The sequence below is a fragment of the Neomonachus schauinslandi genome, chromosome 6, assembly GCF_002201575.2.
Source record: "Neomonachus schauinslandi chromosome 6, ASM220157v2, whole genome shotgun sequence".
Classification (NCBI taxonomy): domain Eukaryota; kingdom Metazoa; phylum Chordata; class Mammalia; order Carnivora; family Phocidae; genus Neomonachus; species Neomonachus schauinslandi.
This window is the reverse complement of record NC_058408.1, coordinates 86,080,285-86,104,359: the sequence shown is the minus strand read 5'-3', so window position 1 is coordinate 86,104,359 and position 24,075 is coordinate 86,080,285. Positions and strand designations below refer to the sequence as shown.

At 41.8% G+C, this 24,075-nt stretch overlaps 1 protein-coding gene across 1 annotated transcript; it reads right to left on the bottom strand.

The window, feature by feature from the left end:
- Positions 1 to 1,385: 1,385 nt before the first annotated feature.
- On the bottom strand, positions 1,386 to 14,021 carry LOC110586005 (60S ribosomal protein L12-like). Its single transcript, XM_021696152.2, has 2 exons — positions 13,965 to 14,021; positions 1,386 to 1,892 (listed from the first exon to the last, which is right to left on the bottom strand). Exons 1-2 carry the CDS (start codon positions 14,019 to 14,021, stop codon positions 1,431 to 1,433), a joined length of 519 nt encoding a protein of 172 aa, XP_021551827.1. The 3' UTR covers positions 1,386 to 1,430.
- Positions 14,022 to 24,075: the final 10,054 nt, after the last annotated feature.

Here is a 24,075-nt window from a genome sequence, read left to right as displayed (position 1 = left end):
TATATTGTTGTAGGCTTAGTGTTAAAGCCACATCTGTCCCTCAGTTTTCTTACAGTGACAATGATGGTTCTTCCAAGATTGTCTGTGAAAGGCTGGGCACCTGCAAAACCACGCAGCATACTGAGCCATCACCTAAGTAGAATGTAACCTGCCCTCCAATAGGAGAGAAAAATAGAGAATCACAAGAAAAAACACTCATGTCAGGGTTTTCATCAAATTTAGTGCAACCTCTCACCATTTATCTTCATTCGCAGTAATTTTTTTTATAAACACTAATGTTGAAGTGCCCTGGGTTACAATGAGCAACTCAATTATCAGAAAACCATTAGTTTCTAACATTTGTTCTAATTACTAAAGCAGAAGAGCGAGCGGACAGAGTTTAGAAAATTTTCAACAAGGCTTAAACAAGAAAGATTATCCACTTTATTCTAATCAGGGTGACAAGATACCACTTTCCCATAACATTGGAAGTAGTTGGTATTTTTCAGAGATATCATTTGGTTCTTTATAGAAGGCTAAAGTTGGAGGTCCATAAAAATGATGATCAACTTTTATGTGTGCCTTCTATATGCCAGGAACTGGGCTAAATGGACAGTGTCTCATTTAATCCTCCAAACAAGCCCTGTGAGGTCAGTATTACTCACTGTTCTCACTCTAAGAGTGGCAAAGCTGACGCTTCAAGAGGTGAGCTCAGTTTTCCAAGTTCATACAGCTCATGTATGATGGAATCAGGACTCAAACTCAGTCTAATACCAGGTTGGACCCTTAATGGCAGCTACCATATTTTGACTGTCACCTGCTCTCCTCCCTCCGTCCCGCCCGCCCCCCCCCGCCACTCCCATCTCATTCCCATTTAGGGATAATCAGCAATACCTAAAGCACAGTGGCTGTGCGTGAAGGGTAGCTACTACTGGGTTTAATTATTTATATCCAGGGAGGAAGGGCCACCTCATACATTCTGCTTCAGCTCTTTCCCCTGCCCAGGAAAGTATCCATCCTTCAAACCATCAGTATTAATTGTTGTTCAGGGATGAATTAAGCTGCAGGGGTCATGTACAGTTTACTGTGTCATCCATATTTCTTTCCAGAATACCTAAGTACCATTCACTTGGAGATAAGAAGAAATGATGGGAGGGATGTTTGGTTTTTTTTTTCTTTTTGACAAAGAATTTTATTCTTATGAAGAGTTCTATGCATATGCGGCCTACAAAAGGCCAAGAACTTTAGGTGTCTTCTCTGAGCTAGTCCCATCCAGGGCATCATTCTGTCACCCAGAAGGAACGTGTTACCCAAATAGCTACTACTTCACAGGTTCTGCCACCCTGGCCCACCATCTGACCACAAAGGAGCTAGCTCCCCCAAGGAAGAGGCCACATCAAAAGGTCCACTGGTTGTCAAATGATCCTTTATTGAAACATTTTCCTTTGTAGTTAACTAGCTGGGCATTCCACCGCACCACTGTTGATGTCATCTATGATGTCATGAGGGTGGCGGCCGTCGACATTGCAGCCCACAGCCTGGGCAGTCCCCAGGATTTCTTTAATGGTTCCAGAGAGTTCTCTAGCTAAAGATCGGTGTCGCATCTGTTGGGCAATATTGACAATCTCATCAAAAGTGATATTTCCACTGTGCTTAATGTTTTTCTGCTTCTTTCTGTCTCTTGGTGGTTCCTTGAGGGCTTTGATAATCAGGGCAGAGGCAGAAGGTACCACTTCAATCTGGGCCTGTCTGTTCTGAATGGTCAGTTTCACCATAATCCTTAGGCCCTTCCAATCACCGGTTGCCTTGGCGATGTCATCACCAACCTTTTTTGGAGACAGACCCAGCGGGCCGATCTTCGGGGCCAGGGCAGACGTGGCATCGACTTCGCCACCAGTGCACCTCAGGTACACCTAAGGCGTGCGGGCTGCAAAGCCACCACAGGTCGTCCGGTCCTCCCTCCCCATTTACCGATGGGAGGGATGTTAAGAGGGACTCCCAGAAATGTTTCTGGACCCATCATGATCACTATCCTTTATGTTAGTCTTGGAGTCATCTTACTGGTTCTTGAAATGTATGCATTTGCCCTAGGATGACTTGGCCCCTCATAATAATCAAAAGCTCCCAGGATGGGTCAACATGTTATTTCATTTGCTATGATTCTGCAGGTTGAATGTGTTTATCAGCCATTTCCTGAGAATGCTATATGGCGCGGGAGTAGGGGGATGACTAGTGGACAGAAACGTATCAGGTGAGGGGGAGTCTGTGCCATTCATGTGAAGGAGAAGGTCATTCTCCTTGGTGATGGGAATTTTCCTTCTGTTCTCAGACTACTGCCCAGCCCGGACCCATGGGGTGCCTCCTCCTTTGGGAGATAGGACTCTTGCTAAATCCTCTTTTGGGGGCCAAAAAGAAAGACTAATCAAGACTTCCCTTCTTTACATCTTCCAGCTTTGTCTCTCTGGCCAAAGACACTCAACCCCCACTCCCCCATTTGGGCTGCCAGACTGTGGCAAAAGGCCACATGCTGGGTGTATAACCTCAGGCATGGTGATTGGACTTCACTGAACTTTAATTGTAACATCTGAAGGGGAGGTGTTGTGAGGATTAATTAAGACAATGTTAAATTGTTATCATGAAGTTGAGGAAAATCTCCTGATGGAAATGTGTTCCATCTTACCAAAATAAGGGGCAAAACAGCATTTTAAATAATATTTTAATTTTATATGCATAGGTGTAAACATAGAATTCAATGTATACACATAAATATAATATATAAACACATTTGACATATATTTATATTTATCCTAGGATGCAGCACTACCCTCCTGAGCAGTGCAAGAGGGGTGGGTTTTTACAGAGAATCACCAAACAGCTTGACCCAATTGAAAGGCCAGCCTTGCACTGCTTTTTAAGAGAAAGCCTTGAGTTGGGAGGACTTTGAAAAATACTGAGAAGGGGCGCCTGGGTGGCTCAGTTGGTTAAGCGACTGCCTTCGGCTCAGGTCATGATACTGGAGTCCCGGGATCGAGTCCCGCATCGGGCTCCCTGCTCGGCAGGGAGTCTGCTTCTCCCTCTGACCCTCCCCCCTCTCATGTGCTCTCTGTCTCTCTCATTCTCTCTGTCTCAAATAAATAAATAAAATCTTTAAAAAAAAAAAATACTGAGAAGAACCAGTCAATTAATATTGAAAAAACACTATCCAACCACAGCTATAAACCAATTAGACATATTTCTTTAATTTTGGCTTTAGTCTCCAAAGCCTAAAGGTCCCTGGGGAAAGGGAGCAGAGGGAGAGACAGGGCCAGCTTCACTATGGGCCAGCTTTGCAGGTGCGCTCAGCCCTGCCTGCAGAGGGACTGCCCCCCCCCCCCCCCGCAGGCTTTGCTCCCAGAAGGCCCCGCCCCCAGGGGGGCCCCAATCCCATAAGGCCCTGCCCTCAAGAGCCCCACCCCCAGGAGGCCCCACCCTCAGAAGGGTCCCAGGGTGAATTTAACTGTTTGGTAATTCTTCAGTTTTATTTTTGAACTTGTGTTTTGTGAGTGAGGTGGATGGGACAGTGGAGCACGTGCATGAGCGGAGGAGACAGCCCACTATGCGTATGCACCGTTCCTTGCCTCCTCATTTTCATACACTGCTCATCCTGCGTAGTGAGCACAGCATTAAAGTGGACACCCGGTGCCTGGGGTTCAGCAAGACCAGCTGAGCGCACGTGACATCTATGACGGAGTCCACAAGAGCACGCTGTGCCTACCGACCAGAGCTTGCTTTGAGACCCGGCAGAAGGCAGTGGCCTCTTGTGAACAGCCCAGAACCCTGTCCTATCCTTTCTCACTCATGTTACCTCTCTGTGTTAGCCAAGCCTTATAAGCGGTGACTTAGAAGGGAAGGGAAAGAAAGGCAGCCCACTGCTCCTGGTCCTTTCAAGTTCCTTACTCATCAGTAAGCCCAGGGCGGGAGGGTCAGTGGAACATGCGTGTGTCACCAGCTGAGGTGAAGACAGCTGAGCTGGTCTGGTGCAAGATTTCCATCGTTCTGATAAGAATAGGGCACAGAGGCAGGCACCAGCTATAGAGTCCATGTGTGAATTATTTAACACTGGCATTGCACCATACAAGGATGAATGGCAAAATTCATGCTCATAATTACATTTCAAAATTTTTATTTACTTAGAATGACATTAAATGCAAATAGAAAATAGCAGCCATGACACATCAGAAGAGAGACCATGGAGGAAATGAGCTTTCTATTTTAATACCTTTAACAACATTTTGTCCATGCTTTCGAACAAAGGGCCCTATATCTTCATTTTGCACCGGGCCTGCAAGTTATGTGGCCAGCCCTGGGAACAGCTGTGCAGTGTCTCATTGACAAAGTGGGGTGAATGCCATGAGCCTCCTACCCTGACACAGTAGCATCACACAAACCCCTCAGGCTGAAACAGAACTTTAGGATAAAGTTCACGGGAGGTCCTCAAATTTCTGAATCATAGGTAGTCTGTGTGGGGTGCCATAAACAAAATATCAACATCTGGGTGTCTTAGGCAACATACATTTTATTTTCTCACAGTTCTGGATGCTGGAAATCCAGGACCAAGGTGTCAGTAGGGTTTGAGTCTTCAAAGGCCTCTCCCCTTGGCTTGCAGATAGCTGTCTTCTCCACTGTGTCTTCAGATGATTGCCCTTCGGTGTGTATTGTCTGTGTCCTAATCTCCTCTTCCTGTAAGTACACCAGTCATATTGGATTAGGGCCCACCACCAATGAGCTCATTTTCCCTTAATCACCTCTTTAAAAATCCTGTCTCTGGATACTGTCACATTCTGAGGTGCTGGGTGTTAGAACTTCAACATAGGAATTTGGGGCCGCCGACTGAGCCCATAACCATAGTCAAAACTGGATCCAAAACAGAAATTTAGACCCATTTAAAAATGCTAAAAGTATATTTGTTTTTGTGCACCTTAGTTGGTAGCCTGAGATGTATTTGCAACCTTCAAGGGAAACATCCTTTGGAATGATCAAAGAGAGCTTCTATGTAATTCCACACATCCACAATTAAAACAAAGCCCAGAGCTTTCTAATCTGGAATTTGGCCATTTTGTGCTCAGTGGCAACCAAAACCTGCCCAGAGCTTTTGTTTTGGCAGAAAAGTACCAGGCAGAGGACTTGAACCTTTAGACATCTTGCTGATGTTTATTTTAATCATACTCTACTGAGTTGTCCAAACCTAATTAAGTTTTTGGCTCCGTAGAGGAGAGATGATGTTCATTACATGTCATTGGCCACAATGTGCCTTTTTAATTATTGTTAGTGTTTGTGTTATTTTTCGGTATAAGAGACAAGCTTTATCTTAGTTTGGGCGGCTGTAACAAAAGCACCATAGACTGGGTGCTTTAAACAAGAGAGATTTATTTCTCATAGTTCTGGAGGCTGGGAAGTCTAAGATCAAGGCACTGGCAGATTCCATGTCTGTTCGAGGGCCCACTTCCTGGGTCACAGATGACCATCTTCTCCCTATAACCTGTTTCCTCCCATTCCTTCTGGGCATCATCAGACCCCCTTTATAAGGTGGAGGAGGTGAGGGATCTCTGTGGGGTCTCTTTTATGAAGACACTAATCTCACCCATGAGGGCTCCACCCTCATGACCTAAGCATCTCCCAAAGACCCCATTTCCTAGTAATGTCACTTTGGGCATTACGTTTTCAACATATGAATTCTGGAGGGATACACTCTGTCTACAGCAGGCTTCACTGAGCATCTTCTATGGCCAAGGCACTATTTTTTGGCAAAATTAATCATTTCCTACACATCCTTTGAAGCGAGAGTATTTCTGCACTTTGTCTTCCTTTAGAACTTTTCTCCAGGGAGGATCCTAAAAAGTTCAGAAAAGATTCAGAAGAAACCCGCTGGTTAGCTCATTCTTCACAGTAGAGCAGAATTCATTTCTTGGTACTGAACAGCCAGTGCAGCCCACATTTGCAATCATAGGCTCTGGAACCAAAGTGGGCGTAGATCCCAGCGGGCCCCTCAGTAGCAATATGGCTTTGGGAGAGTTGTGTGACTTCTCGCCAAGACTTAGTGCTCATCCATAATATGGGGAAGAAAATAGTGTGACCCTCAGTGGGCTGTTGTAAGGATCACGAGATCATTCGACTCAGGTGCTCCTGTGTCACCTCCTCATGGAGGTGACACAGCAAACCCATGCGAGCCACTCTTTTCCCTAAGGTAATCCCAGTACAGCCTGCAGTGACGGCCCGAGTTAAGGATTCGCGCTAGGTGCTGCACAGGGCATATTTCAGGGAGCAGATGTGGTGGTAAAGGGGGTCTAATGATGCCCGGAAGGAATGGAAGGAAACAGGACTTGGGGAAATATCTAGGTCCCTGGAGCAGTGATCTTCAAACTTTTATTATCGTGTGCCTCTTTTTCACCAAAAAAAAAGTTATGAGGACATACCACCGATGTAAGCAAATTTTTGATAAATTATAGACTCTACTACTGTACTAAATTATTATGTGCATTATAAATGATATGCAAAAGGTAAATATTTAAATGGATGACATGAAATACAAATAAAACTTCTAATATCCCTGCCCCTTACTGGACTATTTCTCAAACTCACTTTGGAGAAGACTTTTTAAAGATTTATTTATTTGTTGAGAGAGAGACAGAGACAGAGAGCACAAGTGCATGTGTGAGTGGGGGGAGGGGCAGAGAGAGAGGGAGAGAAGCAGACTCCCCACTGAGCACAGAGCCCTTATTAGGGCTCAATCCCATGACCCTGAAGTCATGACCTGAGCCAAAATCATGAGTCGGGCGCTCAACCAACTGAGCCACCCAGGTGCCCTGGAGAAGACTTTTTAAAAGAGAGATAGGACACTTTGATTTGTACCACTAATTCCTAAGATTAATCTCCAAAGTGGGAAGATAGAGATGGTTTTTAAAAACATCCACGGTAACTATTTAAAAAGACAGGAGCCGTCAGTTAATGCTCTGCTGATCTGTGATGCATCCGTCCGAGTCTGAATGTACAACTCTAGGAGCAGACCTCTCACCCCAGACTCCCCAACCCAAAGCTTTAAAAATAGATTTCACTTAAAATTGATATCATCGCAAAATTCTTTTAGCCATTAGTGCTCCAAAAATCAAAGTCAATGTTTGCAATCTCCTTCCAGGTTAACAATACTGATAAACCAAACTTTAGGGAAAAATACTGAACTTTACTGGGAGGATGAAACAGAATCATAGCATATGGCAACAAAATTAGTTTTAGAGAGCTGTTCGTCACCCAGAGGGCTTAAGGTAGAGAAAAAAACAAAAGGATGTAGTGACCCAAAAATTGTCCGAGTTGTGTAATTTGACCCAGGAACTTCTGGGTGGAGAGGAGGGCGTTGTGTGGGGGCAGAACAAGAGGGAATGAGAAGTCCATACACGTGTGTGAACAGCTCTTCTCCCATCTCCTGTGGGGGAAGAAGAGATCGGATTTACTCCAGTAAGCATGGTGATGAGTTGGTGAGGTAGGTTAAGGAAAAAATATATATATTATATATATTATTAATTTGTTGACTCCAAAGAGGCAATTTATTGCTTATTATGACAATTTTTTGATAGATGACATAAATCTGCCTTCTTTGTTAGGAAAATCAGTACGTTATACCAATTTTCTGAAAGATGGAAATGAAGTACCTCCTTCCAGCAGGGTCATACCCTATTGTACTGGTTTTGCAATAGAGCCCAACTTTTATAGAATGTACATGTTCCTCAATATAGAAGACATTTGCTCACGTTCATGGGAGAACATTCCCAAACTTGGTCCAGGTTGTGGATGCCTTCACTATTATTGGCAAGGCATAACAAAGAGTTTTTCTATAAATGATATGTGGTCATGGAAGGAATCAGCACTGCAATTTGTGGCTGATTTCAAAGGCTCTAAGAGGTGGTGGATGCCCAGGCAAAGCTCTGACTCTTGCAGAGGAAGCAGGCTTAGAAGAGATAGCAAAAAAGAAGTTAGAGAAATCCCCAAAATCTCCTGCTGTGGGATTATTGGCCATTGAGCTTGAGAAAGACTATGGTGAAGACCTGAAAGAGCATCAAATCAAACCCCTGGACACTGGAGGTTGAAATTGACATAAGCAGCACTGTCCCTGTTCTTGACCCGAGGCCATAGGATGACAAGCTTTGCTTTTTAGAAGTGGCCTTATGTCTCTGTAGCGCCCTATAAAGAAATTTATAAAAATAAATGCTGAGAGTGTAAGCAGAGCTCTCCTTGACAATTTCCTCATCCTGTAATGTCACCTACCTTCTCTGAAGATTTATCAGGAGCCAGGCTTCCTAAGTTTTGTCAGCTCCGAGTGTCCACCTCCCTTGGTGAGTAGCACTGCAGGAAATTGCCTTTATTACAAACTTCTATCTGCATTTTCTCTATTAGATTCATTTGTTGATGTCTGTTATTTGCTGGCTGTATTGCAAATGTACTATTGCATGCAAAGTCTACATGCTGTTGAATACAGAGCAGGCATATTGATAGGTGATCAGGAAACAATGTTGTAAACAATTTATATCCCCTGAGTTTGTTACTTACCTGTTGGCATTTCACTGTGTTCTGGTTAGGTCTTAGTAAGTTGTTTGGGATTTTCTGTTGACATATAATGTATAATAAATTTTCCCATTGAAAATAATGGGACAAAGGACTATTTTTGTTGTTATTCAGAGCAGCTGAGTTTCAAGAATGGATTAACTAATGTTAAGTGGGAAATGTCTGTGTATTGTTCTGCTTTGATTATGCAACAAAAATACGTTGGATAAAGGAAAGACCTTTTCACCCAAACAATTTCTAAAATAAACTGCTTCTAGACAAAGAGCTGCTTTTCTGATTCATATACCAATTGTATCTTTTTTTTTAAATTTATTTATTGAGAGAGATAATGACAGACAGCATGAGATGGGGGGAGAGTCAGAGGGAGAAGCAGACTCCCCGATGAGCAGGGAGCCTGATGTGGGACTCGATCCCGGGACTCCAGGATCACAACCCCAGCCGAAGGCAGTCGCTTAAACAACTGAGCCATCCAGGCGCCCCCAGTTGTATCTTAAAATGGAAAACGAGACACTACTGATATTAGAGACTAGCTAAATTTGATCTTTTGAAGTTGATTTGTTGATCATATCTTCTGAGATTTGTTTGCTGAAAACAGAACGGCATTTTGAGTTTCCAATGTATATGTGCTTTCATAGTGTCACAATCATTTTAAAAGCTAGTATTCATTGATCATTAATAAGCCACAAAATATTACACAGAAATAAGTTGGGAGTTACTGCAAAATGGTCCACTAGTTGAGCTATAGCAGTTACTTTCAATGATATGGGGATTTAGTTGGTGTATAAATTACCTACCTGTTACGTACATATTACTTCACATGATACTTATTACTTTAAATTTTTATTACATATTACTTTGAATGTTTACAAATTCTAATTCAAAACACTTACAAAGTGTGCAAAATACAAATACTAAATTTAGTAAAACATAATTTGGGCCAAGAAGACAACTGTGCTGCAAATGTGCATAGAAAACGCAGTAGATTAAAGGAAGTTACTTAAAACATATTTAGGACATTTTATTTATTTATTTATTTATTTATTTATTTATTTATTTATTAAAGATTTTATTTATTTATTTGAGACAGAGAGAATGAGAGAGACAGAGAGCACATGAGAGGGGGGAGGGTCAGAGGGAGAAGCAGGCTCCCTGCCGAGCAGGGAGCCCGATGCGGGACTCAATCCAGGGACTCCAGGATCATGACCTGAGCCGAAGACAGTCACCTAACCAACTGAGCCACCCAGGCGCCCTAGGACATTTTATATTCCCCCTTCTATGCCTTATTATTTTGTATTTTGAAACAATCACAAACTTAGATAACGAGGAGCTTTATTTTCCTAAACCATTTGAGAGTTCATTAATAACGTGAGTGCTCTATCACTCCTGCACACTTTACTGTGGATTTCCTACAAATGAGAATATTCTCCCACATAACCACATTGCAAGCATCAAAATCAGGAAATTTACATGGATATATAACTATCATTTCATCCATAAACTCCCTTCACATTCCGGCAATTGTCCCAATAATCTATGATGAATGCATGCATTTGCAGTCTGTCTTAGTCTCCTTCAGTCTGAAACAATGTTTCAGTCATTTCTTGACCTTCGTAAACTTGGCACTTTCGAAGATTACAGACCAGTTATGTTCTGGAGTGTTCCTCAGTTTTGGTTGGTCTGATGTTTCCTCATGATTGGATCCAGGTTATGTCTCTTGACAGAAATAACACAGAAGTGACTCTGTTCTCATTGCATCTTAGGTGGCATAAGATTTTGGTTTATCCCATCATTGATGATGTTAATTTTGATCACCTGGTTAAGGTAGACTGTTCCAGTGTTTGCTGTGAAGTTATACTTTTCCCTTTCAAAATTCAGAAGTGTTTAGTGGGGTGGTATTTTAACACTATTTAAATTTACCACCCCTCACCAAACTTTTGATTTATTATTTATTTTAATATTTGTATGGACATACATTTTCCTATTTTTAAATGAATTATAATCTGTTACCATCATTATTTATTGTGATGATTATGTTGTCTCCAGTCTGACCAGTAGGGGCCCCTTCAAACTGACTTCTGTGTCCTTTTGACAAGTACTCATCATTCTTTGAACACTTCAATATAACAAGATGTTCCAAGTTTATCTTGTATTTTCCTACCCAGCCCTAGAATCAGTTAACTTCTCTTGGTTCTTTTAAGTGGAAAAGGGAATTTAGAAGCCAAGATCTGAACCCTAGGTGTGCTCATTGCCACTGAGATGTCATTGTTTCCAAGCAAGTTAGTGAGCAGTATTAAATATATGTATGTGTATGTGCACACACATATGTTTGTGAGCATACTTATACACATTTCCATCTGTGTTTACTTCTATGTATCTATATATTTTGGGCTTGAGTTCATACAATTATTTTCAATCCCAATCCAATATACAGGTCTGATTCTAGCTCTTTTCCCCCTTCCATATTTGTAACTTACTCCAAATGTAAGAAACCTGGCTCCCATTATCCTTAATATACTTACACAAATTGACCAGTTCCCCTGTATGTACCCAAACTTGCACCTCCCCTGCCAGATTCCCACCTCACCTCACACTGACTCAGATTCTTTGTGCTACACTGCCCCCACTCATACACTCTCCTGTTCAGACTCTGATGACCAGCTGGGCTTCCCCTCTGTGGGGATTCCCTCTTTATCCCATGCAGGCTCTGACTCCCAGCACTGGGGTGCCTCTCCAACCCCACCCCATGTGGGTACCCTCCTCACCTCACTCCGGTCAGAGGCTCCATGCCAGGCTGAGGTGACAGAGGAACACTCTTTTCACTCTATTTGGGTTCTGACACTTCACATCAGGTTCTGCACATTCTTTAAACTTGGTGAGAAATGATACAGAAAAAAAATCTTTTGAACTACGGGCATTTTGTATACTATCCAAAAACTGTGTAACTATTTTCAACTTCAATGAAATGTTGGAGTGTATTGAAAACACATTTACCAAACATAAATTTGAAATTTTATTGGATACACAGTTGATAGGTTGAATTGATATCCTCATCCTATGAAGAGTTCATTACATAATTTTGTTTTAGAAATTCTTAATGTTTAATAAAGATATAAATTCTAGATTTTAACAAAGGTAAACTTAAAAAAATCCACTTTTAGATAACATGAACAAGTGGAAAAACATTTCATGCTCATGGATTAGAAGATCAAATATGGTTAAAATTTCCATACTACCCAAAGCAATACACAGATTTAACACATTCCCTATCAAAACACCAATAGCATTTTTCACAGAACTACAACAAATAATCCTAAAATTTGTATGGAACCACAAAAGCCCCTGAAGAGCCAAAGCAATCTTGAAAAAGAAAAACATCACAACTCCAGACTTCAAGTTATATTACAAAACCGTAGTCAAAACAGTATGGTACTGGTACAAAATAGACCCATAGATCAATGGAATAGAATAAAGAGCCCAGAAATAAACCCATGATTATATGGTCAATCAATCCTCAACAAAGGAGGTAAGAATATGCAATGGGGAAAAGACAATCTCTTCAACAAAGGATGTTGGGAAAACTGGACAGCTACATACCATAAACAAAAATATACTCAAAATGGATTAAAGACCTAAATGTGAGACCTGAAACCGCAAAAATCTTAGAAGAGAGCACAGGCAGTAATGTCTCTGACATTGGCTGTAACAACATTTTTCTAGATATGTCCCCTGAGGCAAGGAAAACAAAAGCAAAAATAAACTATTGGGACTATATCAAAATAAAGAGCCCTGCACAGCAAAGAAAATGATCAACAAAATGAAAAGACAACTTACTGAATGGGAGAGGATATTTGCAAATGACATATCTGATAAAGGGTTAGTATCCAAAATATATAAAGAACTTATACAACTCAACACGCACAAAAAAACAAATAATCCAATTAAAAATGGGCAGAAGACATGAACAGACATTTCTCCAAAGAAGACAGGCAGATGGCCAATAGACACTTGGAAAGAGGCTCAACATCACTCATCCTCAGGGAAATGTAAATCAAAACCACAATAAGATGTCATCTCACACCTGCCAGAATGGCTAAAATCAAAAACATAAGAAACAGCAAGTGTTGGTGAGGATGTGGAGCAATAGGAACCCTCATGCACTGTTGGTGGGAAAGCAAACTGGTGCAGCCACTGTGGAAAACATGGACATGGACTTTCCTCAAAAATTAAAAATAGAACTACCCTACAATCCAGCAATTGCACCACTGGGTATTTACCCAAAGAAAACAAAAACACTAATTCAAAGAGATACATGCACCCCTATGTTTATAGCAGCATTATTTTTTTTTAAAGATTTTATTTATTTATTTGACAGAGAAAGACACAGTGAGAGAGGGAACACAAGCAGGGGGAGTGGGAGAGGGAGAAGCAGACTCCCTGCCGAGCAGGGAGCCCGATGCGGGACTCGATCCAGGGACTCCAGGATCATGACCTGAGCCGAAGGCAGTCGCTTAACCAACTGAGCCACCCAGGCGCCCCTTATAGCAGCATTATTTACAATAGCTAAATTATGGAAACAGCTCAAGTGTTCATCAGCTAATAAATGGATAAAGAAGATGTGGTAGATATAGATATATACCATGTGGTGTGTGTGTGTATACATAGGTGTATATTATATATGTGTATGTGTGTATATGTGTATGTACACACATACACATATATATAATGGAATATTACTCAGCCATAAAAAAGAATGAAATCTGCCATTTGCAACAACATGGGTGGAGCTAGAGAGTTTAATGCTAAGTGAAATATGTCAGTCAGAGAAAGACAAATACATATGATTTCATTCATATGTGGAATTTAAAAAACAGAACAATGAATAAAGGGGGGGGAATAAAAGAGAGACAACCCCCCTCCCCAAAAAACCACAAAAAAACAAAACCGAGACTCTTAAATATAGAGAACAATCTAATGGTTACCAGACCAGTGCGGGGGGGGGGGGGGGGGGGGGGGCGGGGAATGAAACAGGTGCAGGGGATTAAGAGCACATTTATCATGATGATCACTGAGTAATGTATGGAAGTGTTGAATCACTATATTGTACACCTGAAAGTAAGATAACACTGTATGTTAACTACACTGGAATTAAAATAAAGTTTTTTTAAAAATTAAAAAATTAAAAACCCACTTTAAAATTTATTTGCTCAGGACTAATTTGGCATAACATTTTATGTAAAATTAATATCATTAGCAAAGAGTTATAAGAACCAAAATTAAATGTCCATAATGATTCCAAAAGCATCGAAGGGATTCAGAAGTGTTTTGAAGGAAAACACAGCCAATATTTATAAAATAAATATTATTGGTGCTAAACAAATTCCAGAGTCTCTTACATTGATGCCAATTTCTCTCATGTAGGAAATATGAGAGAAAGGATAACGAAAATCCATATCGTCTCTGAATCCCAAGACCATCCCAACTATAATACAAAATTCATTTGAAAATTTCTTTTTTAAAATTATTTATTTATTTATTTATTTTAAGATTTTATTTATTTATCTGAGAGAGGGAGAATGAGAGAGAAAGCATGAGGGGGGGGAGGGTCAGAGAGAGAAGCAGACTCCCCACCGAGCAGGGAGCGCGATGCGGGACTCGATCCTGGGACTCCAGGATCATGACCTGAGCCGAAGGCAGTTGCTTAACCAACTGAGCCACCCAGGTGCCCCTGATATAGTCTTTTTAAAATTTTTTTAAAAAAGATTTTATTTATTCACTTTTGAGAGAGAGAAAGAGCACAAGCGGGGGATGGGGAGGGGCAGAGGGAGAAGCAGATGACCTGCTGAGCAGGGAGCCCAACTTGGGACTTGATCCCAGAATCCTGGGATCATGACCTGAGCTGAAGACAGACACTTAGCCTACTGAGACACCCAGGTGCCCCCCAAATTTTTTTCCTTTTTTTTTTTAGAATTTAAATTCATTTTAATTAACATATAATGTATTATTGGTTTCAGAGGTACAGGCCTGTGATTCATCAGTCTCATATAATACCCAGTGCTCATTACATCACATGCCCTCCTTAATGTCCATCACCCAGTTACCCCATCCCTCCATCCCCCTCCCCTCCAGCAACCCTCAGTTTGTTTCCTATGATTAAGAGCCTCTTGTGGTTTGTCTCCCTCTCTGGTTTCATCTTGTTTTAATTTTTTCCTCTCTTCCCCTATGATCCTCTGTTTTGTTTCTTAAATTCCACATATCAGTGAGATCATATGATAATTGTCTTTCTCTGGTTGACTTATTTTGCTTAGCATAATACCCTCTAGTTCCATCCACGTCATTGCAAATGGCAAGATTTCATATTTTTTTGATGGCTGCATAATATTATATATATATATATATATACACACACACACACACACACACACACCACATCTTCTTTATCCATTCATCTGTCAATGGACATCTTGGCTCTTTCCACAGTTTCGCTATTGTGGACATTGCTGCTATAAACATCAGGGTGCACGGACCCCTTCGGATCACTACATTTGTATCTTTGGGGTAAATACCCAGTAGTGCAATTGCTGGATCATAGGGTAGCTCTATTTTCAACTTTTTGAGGAACCTCCATACTGTTTTCCAGAGTGGCTGCACCAGCTTGCATTCCCACCAAGAGTATAGGAGGGTTCCCCTTTCTCCGCATCCCCGCCAACATCTGTCATTTCCTGACTTGTTAATTTTAGCCATTCTGACTGGTGTGAGGTGGTATCTCATTGAGGTTTTGACTTGTATTTCCCTGATGCCATGTGATGTTGAGCACTTTTTCACGTGTCTGTTGTCCATTTGGATGTCTTCTTTGCCAAAAATCTCTTTTTAAAATATTCCTTATAACAATATCATTTTTCAAAGGCAGGTTTAGGGGCGCCTGGGTGGCTCAGTCGGTTAAGTGTCTGACTCTTGATTTTGGCTCAGGTCCTGATCTCAGGGTCATGAGATTGAGCCCTGCCTCGGGCTCCGTGCTCAGCACAGAGTCTGCTTGTCCCTCTTCCTCTGTTCCTCCCCCTGTTCCTGCACACGCACGCTTTCTCTCTCTCTCAAATTAAAAAAAGAAGAAGAAGACAGGTTTAGATACTCAGCATCACGAACTTCTCAGTGATTTAGATGCCACGTATCTGAGAATTATAATGAGCATGTAGTACTTTACGGTATAATTTATAAAAGAAATAGAGCGGACCTAGATGAGCAATGTGGTATCACTGGTATAACATCAACATAGAAGGAGCTACAAGCCTTGGGCTACTTTTTGAAATCCAGTGTGTCATCTGTTAGTGTCTTTCAATGTATTTGCAACTGTAGATTATCGGACGCCTTTCTGCATACTTCTGTAGCTCTCAGGATATATTTAACTTTGCCAATGTAGTTTCTCAGGATTTGAACTTATTTTCAAAGACATAAGGACTAAAATACCACAAGTAAGGCAGTCAAATCTAGCCACGATTTTTACAGAAAGCAAGACATTGGGACAGCTAAGCCACGGAACTAGCGTGGCAATATCGCCATGAAAGCAATGTGCTGAGGTGCAATTATTTTATAGTCTAGAGACCTTGAGCTTCTAATTATTTGTGATTAAGTTTTCCATGTCCTATAGTTTTATAGTTAATAATTAAATTTGCAAAATTTCTACAGATTGGCGTTATGTTCATAATTATTATTATTGAGAAACAGTAATTTAGTAATTCTGGCTTTTTACTTCCTGCAGGGTGTCATGGGAGTCCATACAAGCCTTGTGTCCTGGGCGAGCCCTGCCAGTTTTCCTTCACGGGAGAGGGGGAAGCCCCTGCCAAACCTCTTACAGCCTTTAGGTCAGGAGAGACTTTTTGATCCCCTTGTCTCAGCCTTCCTCAGGTTAGAGAGGCTTCTCTCACCCGACTTAGCCTAGGAAAATACTACTCATCCCTGGGTCATGGGTTTATGTGCTTCCCTTGGGCTCCTTCCAGACTTTTCCACCAGTGTGGGGGCCCTGGTCTCTGCTCCCAAGGACCCTATTCTTAGTTAGCAATTCCTTAAATGTGCCGCAGCTCAGGGCTACGGCCTATGTGGCTATGTCTTCTCCATAGAGGGTTGCCTGGTTAGAAGTGGGTTTCAGATGCGAGTCCTACTTATGCTAGAACATTATTTGTGGCTTATGTGAAATTCAAATTTAACGAGGCATCCTTTTGTTGTTGTTGCTGCCGGTTTGTTGGTAAATCTGGAAACCCTCTCTTCCAGGGCAGAGCGGAGTATATGGATAGTAGTGAGGCTTTGGAAATCCTGGGTAAGCCTGCTAGATTCTTAGAGAGGCGACCTGGCCAATGGGCTGAAAAGATACAGGGCAACAATAACATAGCTGTCCCACGGCTGTTAACAGTAGCCCTCCTTTAGGCATTAACCACGTTTAAATTAGTTTGGAAGAACCCCACCTGTTCTCTCCAGGCCTCAGTGTCTTCATATGTAAAATCAGGAGTTTGGGACACTGAATCCTTGAGAAGCCGTGAGAGGGGTGGACCTCTCTCTCCAAAAACATGCATATGCCTAAAAATTAGGTGCAGTTTCAGAGAGTCACAGCCCCTGCTTGAAGCCTTTCCTTGGCCCTCAGTCAGGGCGCCACAGACCAGATCTCTACGGACCCTTCCAGCAGGAAGAGGTCGTCATTCTGGGGCGCTCATTCTGCTTAAGGAATAAGAAAACAATGAGCGAAAGTAGAAAACCATGAAACACCTTGCATGTACCATCTTGGAACGTTTGTGTCAGATGACATCAAAAGATTTTACGAACGTGAACCTGTTGGTTCCTACATCTCTGCTCACCTGGTGGGTCCTGAGTGGTTCTGTATTTGCTGTTTGTAAGGGGAAACCGAATCATAGGAGAAAACAAAGACTTTTCAGGATGGCAGAAGAATTCTCTAGGCGTCCTATCTTCTTGGACCCCTCTTTTCCATCTCTTCGGAAGGGAGAGGAGATCTGAGAAAAGGTGAGATTCTCTGGTATAGTGGGTGCAGAAGTATCCGGGCAAAACAATCTGGGGGGACCAGTATGACCAACATGAGATACCCAGAGCAGTACTGAAGCCTGGAGAAAATACTAACTGGGGATTATGAGAAGGAGAGAGCAAGGTTTTAGGAGGTTGTGATAAAATTAATTACACTCAGCAACAGCTGCCGTCTGTGGAGCACTTACTCTGAAGGCAGCATGCCAGGAACTTTATTCTTTCTTCCTTCAATCCCCAGGACAACCCTGTGAGGTGGCATCCCCACTTTATAGAAAAGGAAATCAGGCTCAGAAAGAAAAACTTGCCCAGGGCCACAGAGGCTTCATAACATTCATCTTAATCCACAAAATATCCCATTGGCACTGACGGAATAGGGAGAGAGTAGGGGTCCCACGTCTCTATTCCTTATTCCAATGAAGTCCCAGGATGCCAGTCTACAAGGAAACCTGAAGGTAGAAGGCAGATCTTGGGGCTTTGGCTGGCCAGTGTCTTGGGACTGCTGATTTAGCTGGAAGGGGACGCCAGCAGTCAAAACTGGGAAGGGGTGAGTTTAGCATTAGCTATTTCTCGCTGGTTCCAGATGTGTGCAACTGTTCCCAGGCTCTGATCAAGTCTAATGGTGGAGAGCAAATAAAGCAGTGTTGCGGTTCCGGGTGGATAGAAACCCTCCGGGAGATGGATAGGGATTTCCCGGTGCAGGGAGGGTCACAGTCTCAGAGGGTGGAGCTGTTTTGGTTTGTCACTTTTATATGCTCTCAGAAGCCAGGTTGTCAGGACACCTCCTGCCAGCCTGGGGGCCCCCGGATTCTGAACTGTCCCAGGTCTTCCCACCTCATAGATTCTGCAGGTTCTCAGATGTGGGCTTGAAGTCCTCAGATCTGCCTGCCACCCCAACCTCCCAGAGCCCCGGGGCTCTCATGGCAGGTCCTGCGGGGGGTGGGGTGCGTTCTCACCTGCTCCCCTGGCTGTCATGGTGGCCCTCAGGGAAATGGATGAAGGGAGCCACATCAAAGATGTAACGATCACACAGGATCCAAGGAGCATACTTCACAGTGACAGAAATCATTACACGGGTCAATAATGCAAAATCAACCAATAATTACTTTTATTTTACACATTAATAAGATGATAGCACCAACCAAATTCATAACCTTTAGTAGACATTTACTTTGAGCATCAAAATGACAGTTGTGAAAGGCTTTTGTCAATGAGCCCCTTCTATCACGTCACTGCCTTAAAAAAAAAAAAAAAGATCTGAAGTTTAGGGAATACACGGCAGAAATGACATTTAACCTTGCCAGTATCTCAATTGATTGCATTTGACCCAGTTTTGCTTTGTGTCAAGGTCAAAAGCACTTGCGGTCTTATGGACTGAATTTTTCAATTTCCAAAGAGGCAGAGGCATGCCCAGAAAATTGCCAGTGGGCATAAAAGATAGCCAAAACCTGGAACTGGTTGGAGCACAGCGATCAGGGTAAAGAATTGTCTTTTGTTTTTAATAGCAAGACAGAGGATTAACATTGTCAGTGCACTTATTTGTGCCCGTTACTAAGATGCTGAGGATACTATATATACCTTGTCTTGCTTCATCCTGACAAAAATTCTATCAGGCGAGCACTGTGTTCTTCATAGTACATGTGAGTGAACAGAGGCTAAGAAATCTCCCAGCTAGTAAATGGGCTTCTATTTCACCAGATCCCACTGCTTTCCAAGAGGAGGAAAAAAACCTTTTTTGGCTAATATTTTAAAAACAAGTTTTTAAAAACTTGAGGTATAATTTACACCCATAAAGTATACATATGCCTCTTAAGTGATCCATTTGATTCATTTTGACCCTTGTTTACATTTCTGTAACCACCACTCAGAACTAAATTGAGAACAACACTTCTGTAACTCCAGAAAGTTCCCTCGGACCCCTGCCAGTCAATGCCCGTACTCCCCATTTACTATCAGATTAGGTTTGCCTGTTCTTTAAAGTCATATAAAATGAAACACCTTGCATGTACCATTATCTATCTGCGTCTTTTTGTGTCTGGCATCTTTCACATAACATAAGGGTTTGAGATTCATGCATATTGTTTTTTCTTAAAAGATTTATTTATTTATTTGACACACAGAGAGAGAACGAGCACATGAGTGTGGGGAGGGGTAGAGGAAGAGAGAGAAGCAGGCTCCCCACTGAGCAGGGAGCCCAGATGCGGGGCTCCATCCCAGGACCCTGAGATCATGACCTGAGCCGAAGGCAGACGTTTAACAGACTGAGCCACCCAGGCGCCCCGCATATTGCTTTTTATATCAGTGGTTTGTTTCTCTCCGTTGCCGAGTGCTAGCTAGTTCATTTAAGGGATATATCATAGTTTATCCATTCTTCTGTTGATGGACATTTGGGTTGTTCTCAGTTTCTCGCTGTTAGGAATAAGGTTGCTATGAACACTTTTTTTTCTAACTTATTTATTTTTTACTGAAGTATAATTAACATACAACCTTATATCAGTTTCAAGGGTACAGCAGAGTGATTTGACAACCCTCTACATTACTCAGTGCTCACCGTGATAAGTGTGGTCACCATCTGTCACCACACAGCATTATTACAGTATTTTTGACTATATTCCCTAAGCTGTACTTTTCATCTCTGTGGCTTATTTATTTTATAAGTGAAAGTTTGTACCTCTTAATCCTCTTTATTTCTCCCGCCCCCTCATCTATGTCTCCCTGGCAATCACTAGTATGTTCTCTGTATCTAAAAGTCTGTTTGTGTTTGTTTGTTGAGTCCATATACAAGTGACATCATCTGGTATTCGTCTTTCTCTGTCTGACTTATTTGTTATGGACACTCTTACACGGGACTTCTGGGGGACGGGGACATATATTTTCATTCCTTTTAGGTAAATGCCTAGGAGTAGAATTACCAGGACATAGGGTAGATGCTTGTTTAACTTTTCAAAGAACTGCCAACACATCTCCGAAATGTTGTACTCTTGGTTAAATACTAAGGCTCATTGAACAAATATTGACTGAGTACTAATAAAATGAAACAGAAGTCTCTGCTGATGGGACAGCTAGTTGAGAAGAACACAATGGACAAAGAAGTTAAATATAAAATGTCAAATACGGATGAGTGCTGTAGAGAAAAATAAAGATCCAAGGAGGGAGGAAGAGGCATCTGGCTTGGGCAAGATTCACATTAGCTGTTGTCACTGGGGAAAAAAAAGCAAAAAACAAAAGAAGCAAAAACTGGATTCTGTTTCTCTTTGACCTGGAAGTCAGCTCATTGGATTTTGCAACCGGGAGGTGGTTTGGTGACCTTGACAAGAAGAGTTCCAGTGAATCATAAGACCTCTTAGTTAGCTGTGAGTCATTCTTGTCCGTGGACCAGAGAAACAGCTTTAAACCATCGTAGGTGAGCTTTGGGCTCTGGAGTTGGGCAGTCTGGGCTCAACTCCTGGCTTGGTCACTTGCTGAGTGCCCTTGGGCAAGTTATTACTTTCTCTAAGTCTCAATTTTCTTATTTGCGAATAAAGACAATGATAAGAGCCCTAACTTCATAGGCCATAAGGTCAAAAGAGATAATGCTTTGGTAAACTGCTTGGACGCAAAGACTGAAACAGGAGAAACAGTCAGTTAACGTTGGTTGTCATCATTTTAAAGAGGAGGCCTTTTTCTTTCTTACACGACCTAGTTGAGCATTTGATCCTCATGTCCTATTTTTCTCCAAGATGTCTGCCTATTCCCTGAAATTTGCATTCTTGTGGTCACGTCTGGCTTTGAATTGCTGCTTTGAGATCACTTGTGTTCTTCCCTGAAATTTGCATTCTTGTGGTCACGTCTGGCTTTGAATTGCTGCTTTGAGATCACTTGTGTTCTTCCTCCTAGAACTCTCTTCTCCACACTGACCCAGGGTGGAATTCAGCCTGCCTTCCTTGATTTCCAACCTTGCCCCCCACCATTCTTCATTTCACAAAAAACAATAAAGTATAGCAGACATAATGGATGGATGGGAAGATGAAGAAGGTGTCAGTCTATGTGAGAGCACCCAGAAGTCCTTGAAATGGCCCCAAACACCATGAAATCGAATATTCCACACAAGAGTCTAGTCCTTCTGACACCAAACCATACTGCTCAGTTATCCTCTGGTGTTTTCCTCTATATTTCTCTTCTCCTGTCTGTTCTCAGCATTCCCCACACCCTAAAATTCCTCTCCAGAGCCGTTCAATTGCCTCCTTTGTTTTCTTGCTTTCTGAAAGCCCTGCTCTCAGAGTCCAATCTCTGCCACCGAGCTTCTTATCAACAAAGACTCCTTCCTTTTCAGGAGAAAATTTTACAGCAGTTGTACTTGATAAACAACATTTGACAAATGATGTCTCTTTTGTCCCCATTATCCTCATGTGTGAGAGGAGATGTCTAATTTTGGATAGGGATTGGCATTTCCCCAGTCTGTCTGAGAGCATGTGTTTTCTCAGAAGAGGTGATATCTCAGAGGCTTGACTTGGTTTTCTGACCAGTGGAAGAGAGATCTGCGGGTCTGTGGGGCCCTGCTTGTGACTTTGTCTCTCTTCTCTTTGTCTTGCAGGAATGAACTTCAGGGAGTGGTGCGGGCCGGCCGGGGGGGGTGCTAAGAGCCTTGCTGGCTCAGGGGAGTTTTCTCTGACCTGCAGAAAGCTGGCTTCAACCCTGAACTGTGTTCTTGGGCTCTCAGCTTGTTTTTTGCATGTTTTTTTCATTAAAGAAGTCTTCGGGGTTTTCTTTATGCCTTTTAGCAAACTATATTCTGTTCCTTTGGTATTTTGCATTTGGAATTATGCCTTGAGTTGCAGCTTAATTGTTCTTCTTTTACTTTACTTCTCTGCAATTGCCAAGCTTTCTAATTTTATTTTCTTTTAAAAATACCTTTTAAAAATCCTCTTTCCTTACCACACATACACACACACAACTTAGGTGTAAATCTAACAGAATATGTACAGGATCTATATGAGGAAAACTACAAAGCTCTGATGAAATAAGTCAAAGAAGAGCTAAATTAATGGAGAGAGACCCCATGTACGTGGATTGGAAGACTCAACAGTGTCAGACGTCAGTTCTTCCCAAGTTAATCGATAAATTCAATATAATCTCAATCAAAATCCCGGCAAGTTATTTTGTGGATATTGACAAACTAACTCTAAAGTTTCAGATTGATACGGGAAGGCAAAGACCCAGAATAACCAGCACAAAATTGAACAAAGTTGGAGGACTAATGCTCTCTGGCTTTAAGACTTAATATAAACTATAGCAATCAAGACAATACGGTCCTGATGAAAGAATAGACAAATAGATCCATGGAGGAGAATAAAAAGCCCAGAAGTAGAGCCACGCATAGTCAACTGATCTTTGACAAAGGAACAAAGACAATCCAGTGGAGAAAGGATAATCTTTTCAATGAATACTGCTGGGACAGCTGGACATGTCTGTGCAAGTAAATGAATATAGACACAAATCTCAGACTTTTCACAGAAATTAACTCAAACTGGATCTTAGACCTAAGTGTAAAATGCAAAACTATTCAACTCACAAAAGATAACAGGAGAAAATCTAGTTGACCTTGGGGTTGGCAATGGCTTATTAGATAAAAAAACAGTGAAGGAAAAAATTGATAAGTTGTGCTTCATTAAAATTAAAAGCTTCTGCTCTGTGAAAGACACTGTTTAACAAATGAAAGACAAGCTACAGGGTAGGAGAAAATATTTGCAAAACACATATCTGAAAAGGAATAGTCTCCAAAATATACAAACTCAACAAGAAAATAAACAACCCAACTTAAAAATAAGCAGAAGATCTGAACTTCAAAAGATCTGAGCTTCATAGTGATGGCATATAATGCATATGAAAAGATGCTTCACATCATATGTCATCAGGTAATTGCAAATTAAAATGACAATGACATACCACTACATACCTGCGTACCAAGTTCTGGCAAGGATGCAGATCAACAGAATTTCTCATTCATGCCAGTAGGAATTCAAAACGGTACAGCCACTTTGGAAGATGGCTTGGCAGTTTCTCCCAAAACAAAACATACACTTATCATATGATCCAGCAATTGTGCTCCTTGGTATTTACCCACTGAAGCTGAAAACTTATGTCTGAACCAAAACCATAGCAGGTACCACACAGGGAGTGAACCCTAGTGGATCAATGTTGGCTCATCAGTTGTAACAAATGTACCACACTAACACAAGAGGTTAGTAAGAGGGGAAACCCATGTTGGGGTAGGGCATGTTATGAGGGAATATGTGGGAATTTCCGCTTTCTGATCCATTTTTCTGTAAACCTAAAATTGTCCTATATATTTGTTTCTTAGGGCAGTTGGTTTACTGGGTGCCTTAAAGCAACAGAAATTTATTGTGTCACGATTCTGAAGGCTGGAAGTCCAAAATGAAGGTGTAGGTAGGGCCTTACTCGTCTAAGACTCTGGGGAGGCTCTTTCCTGGCCTCGTCCTAGCTTCT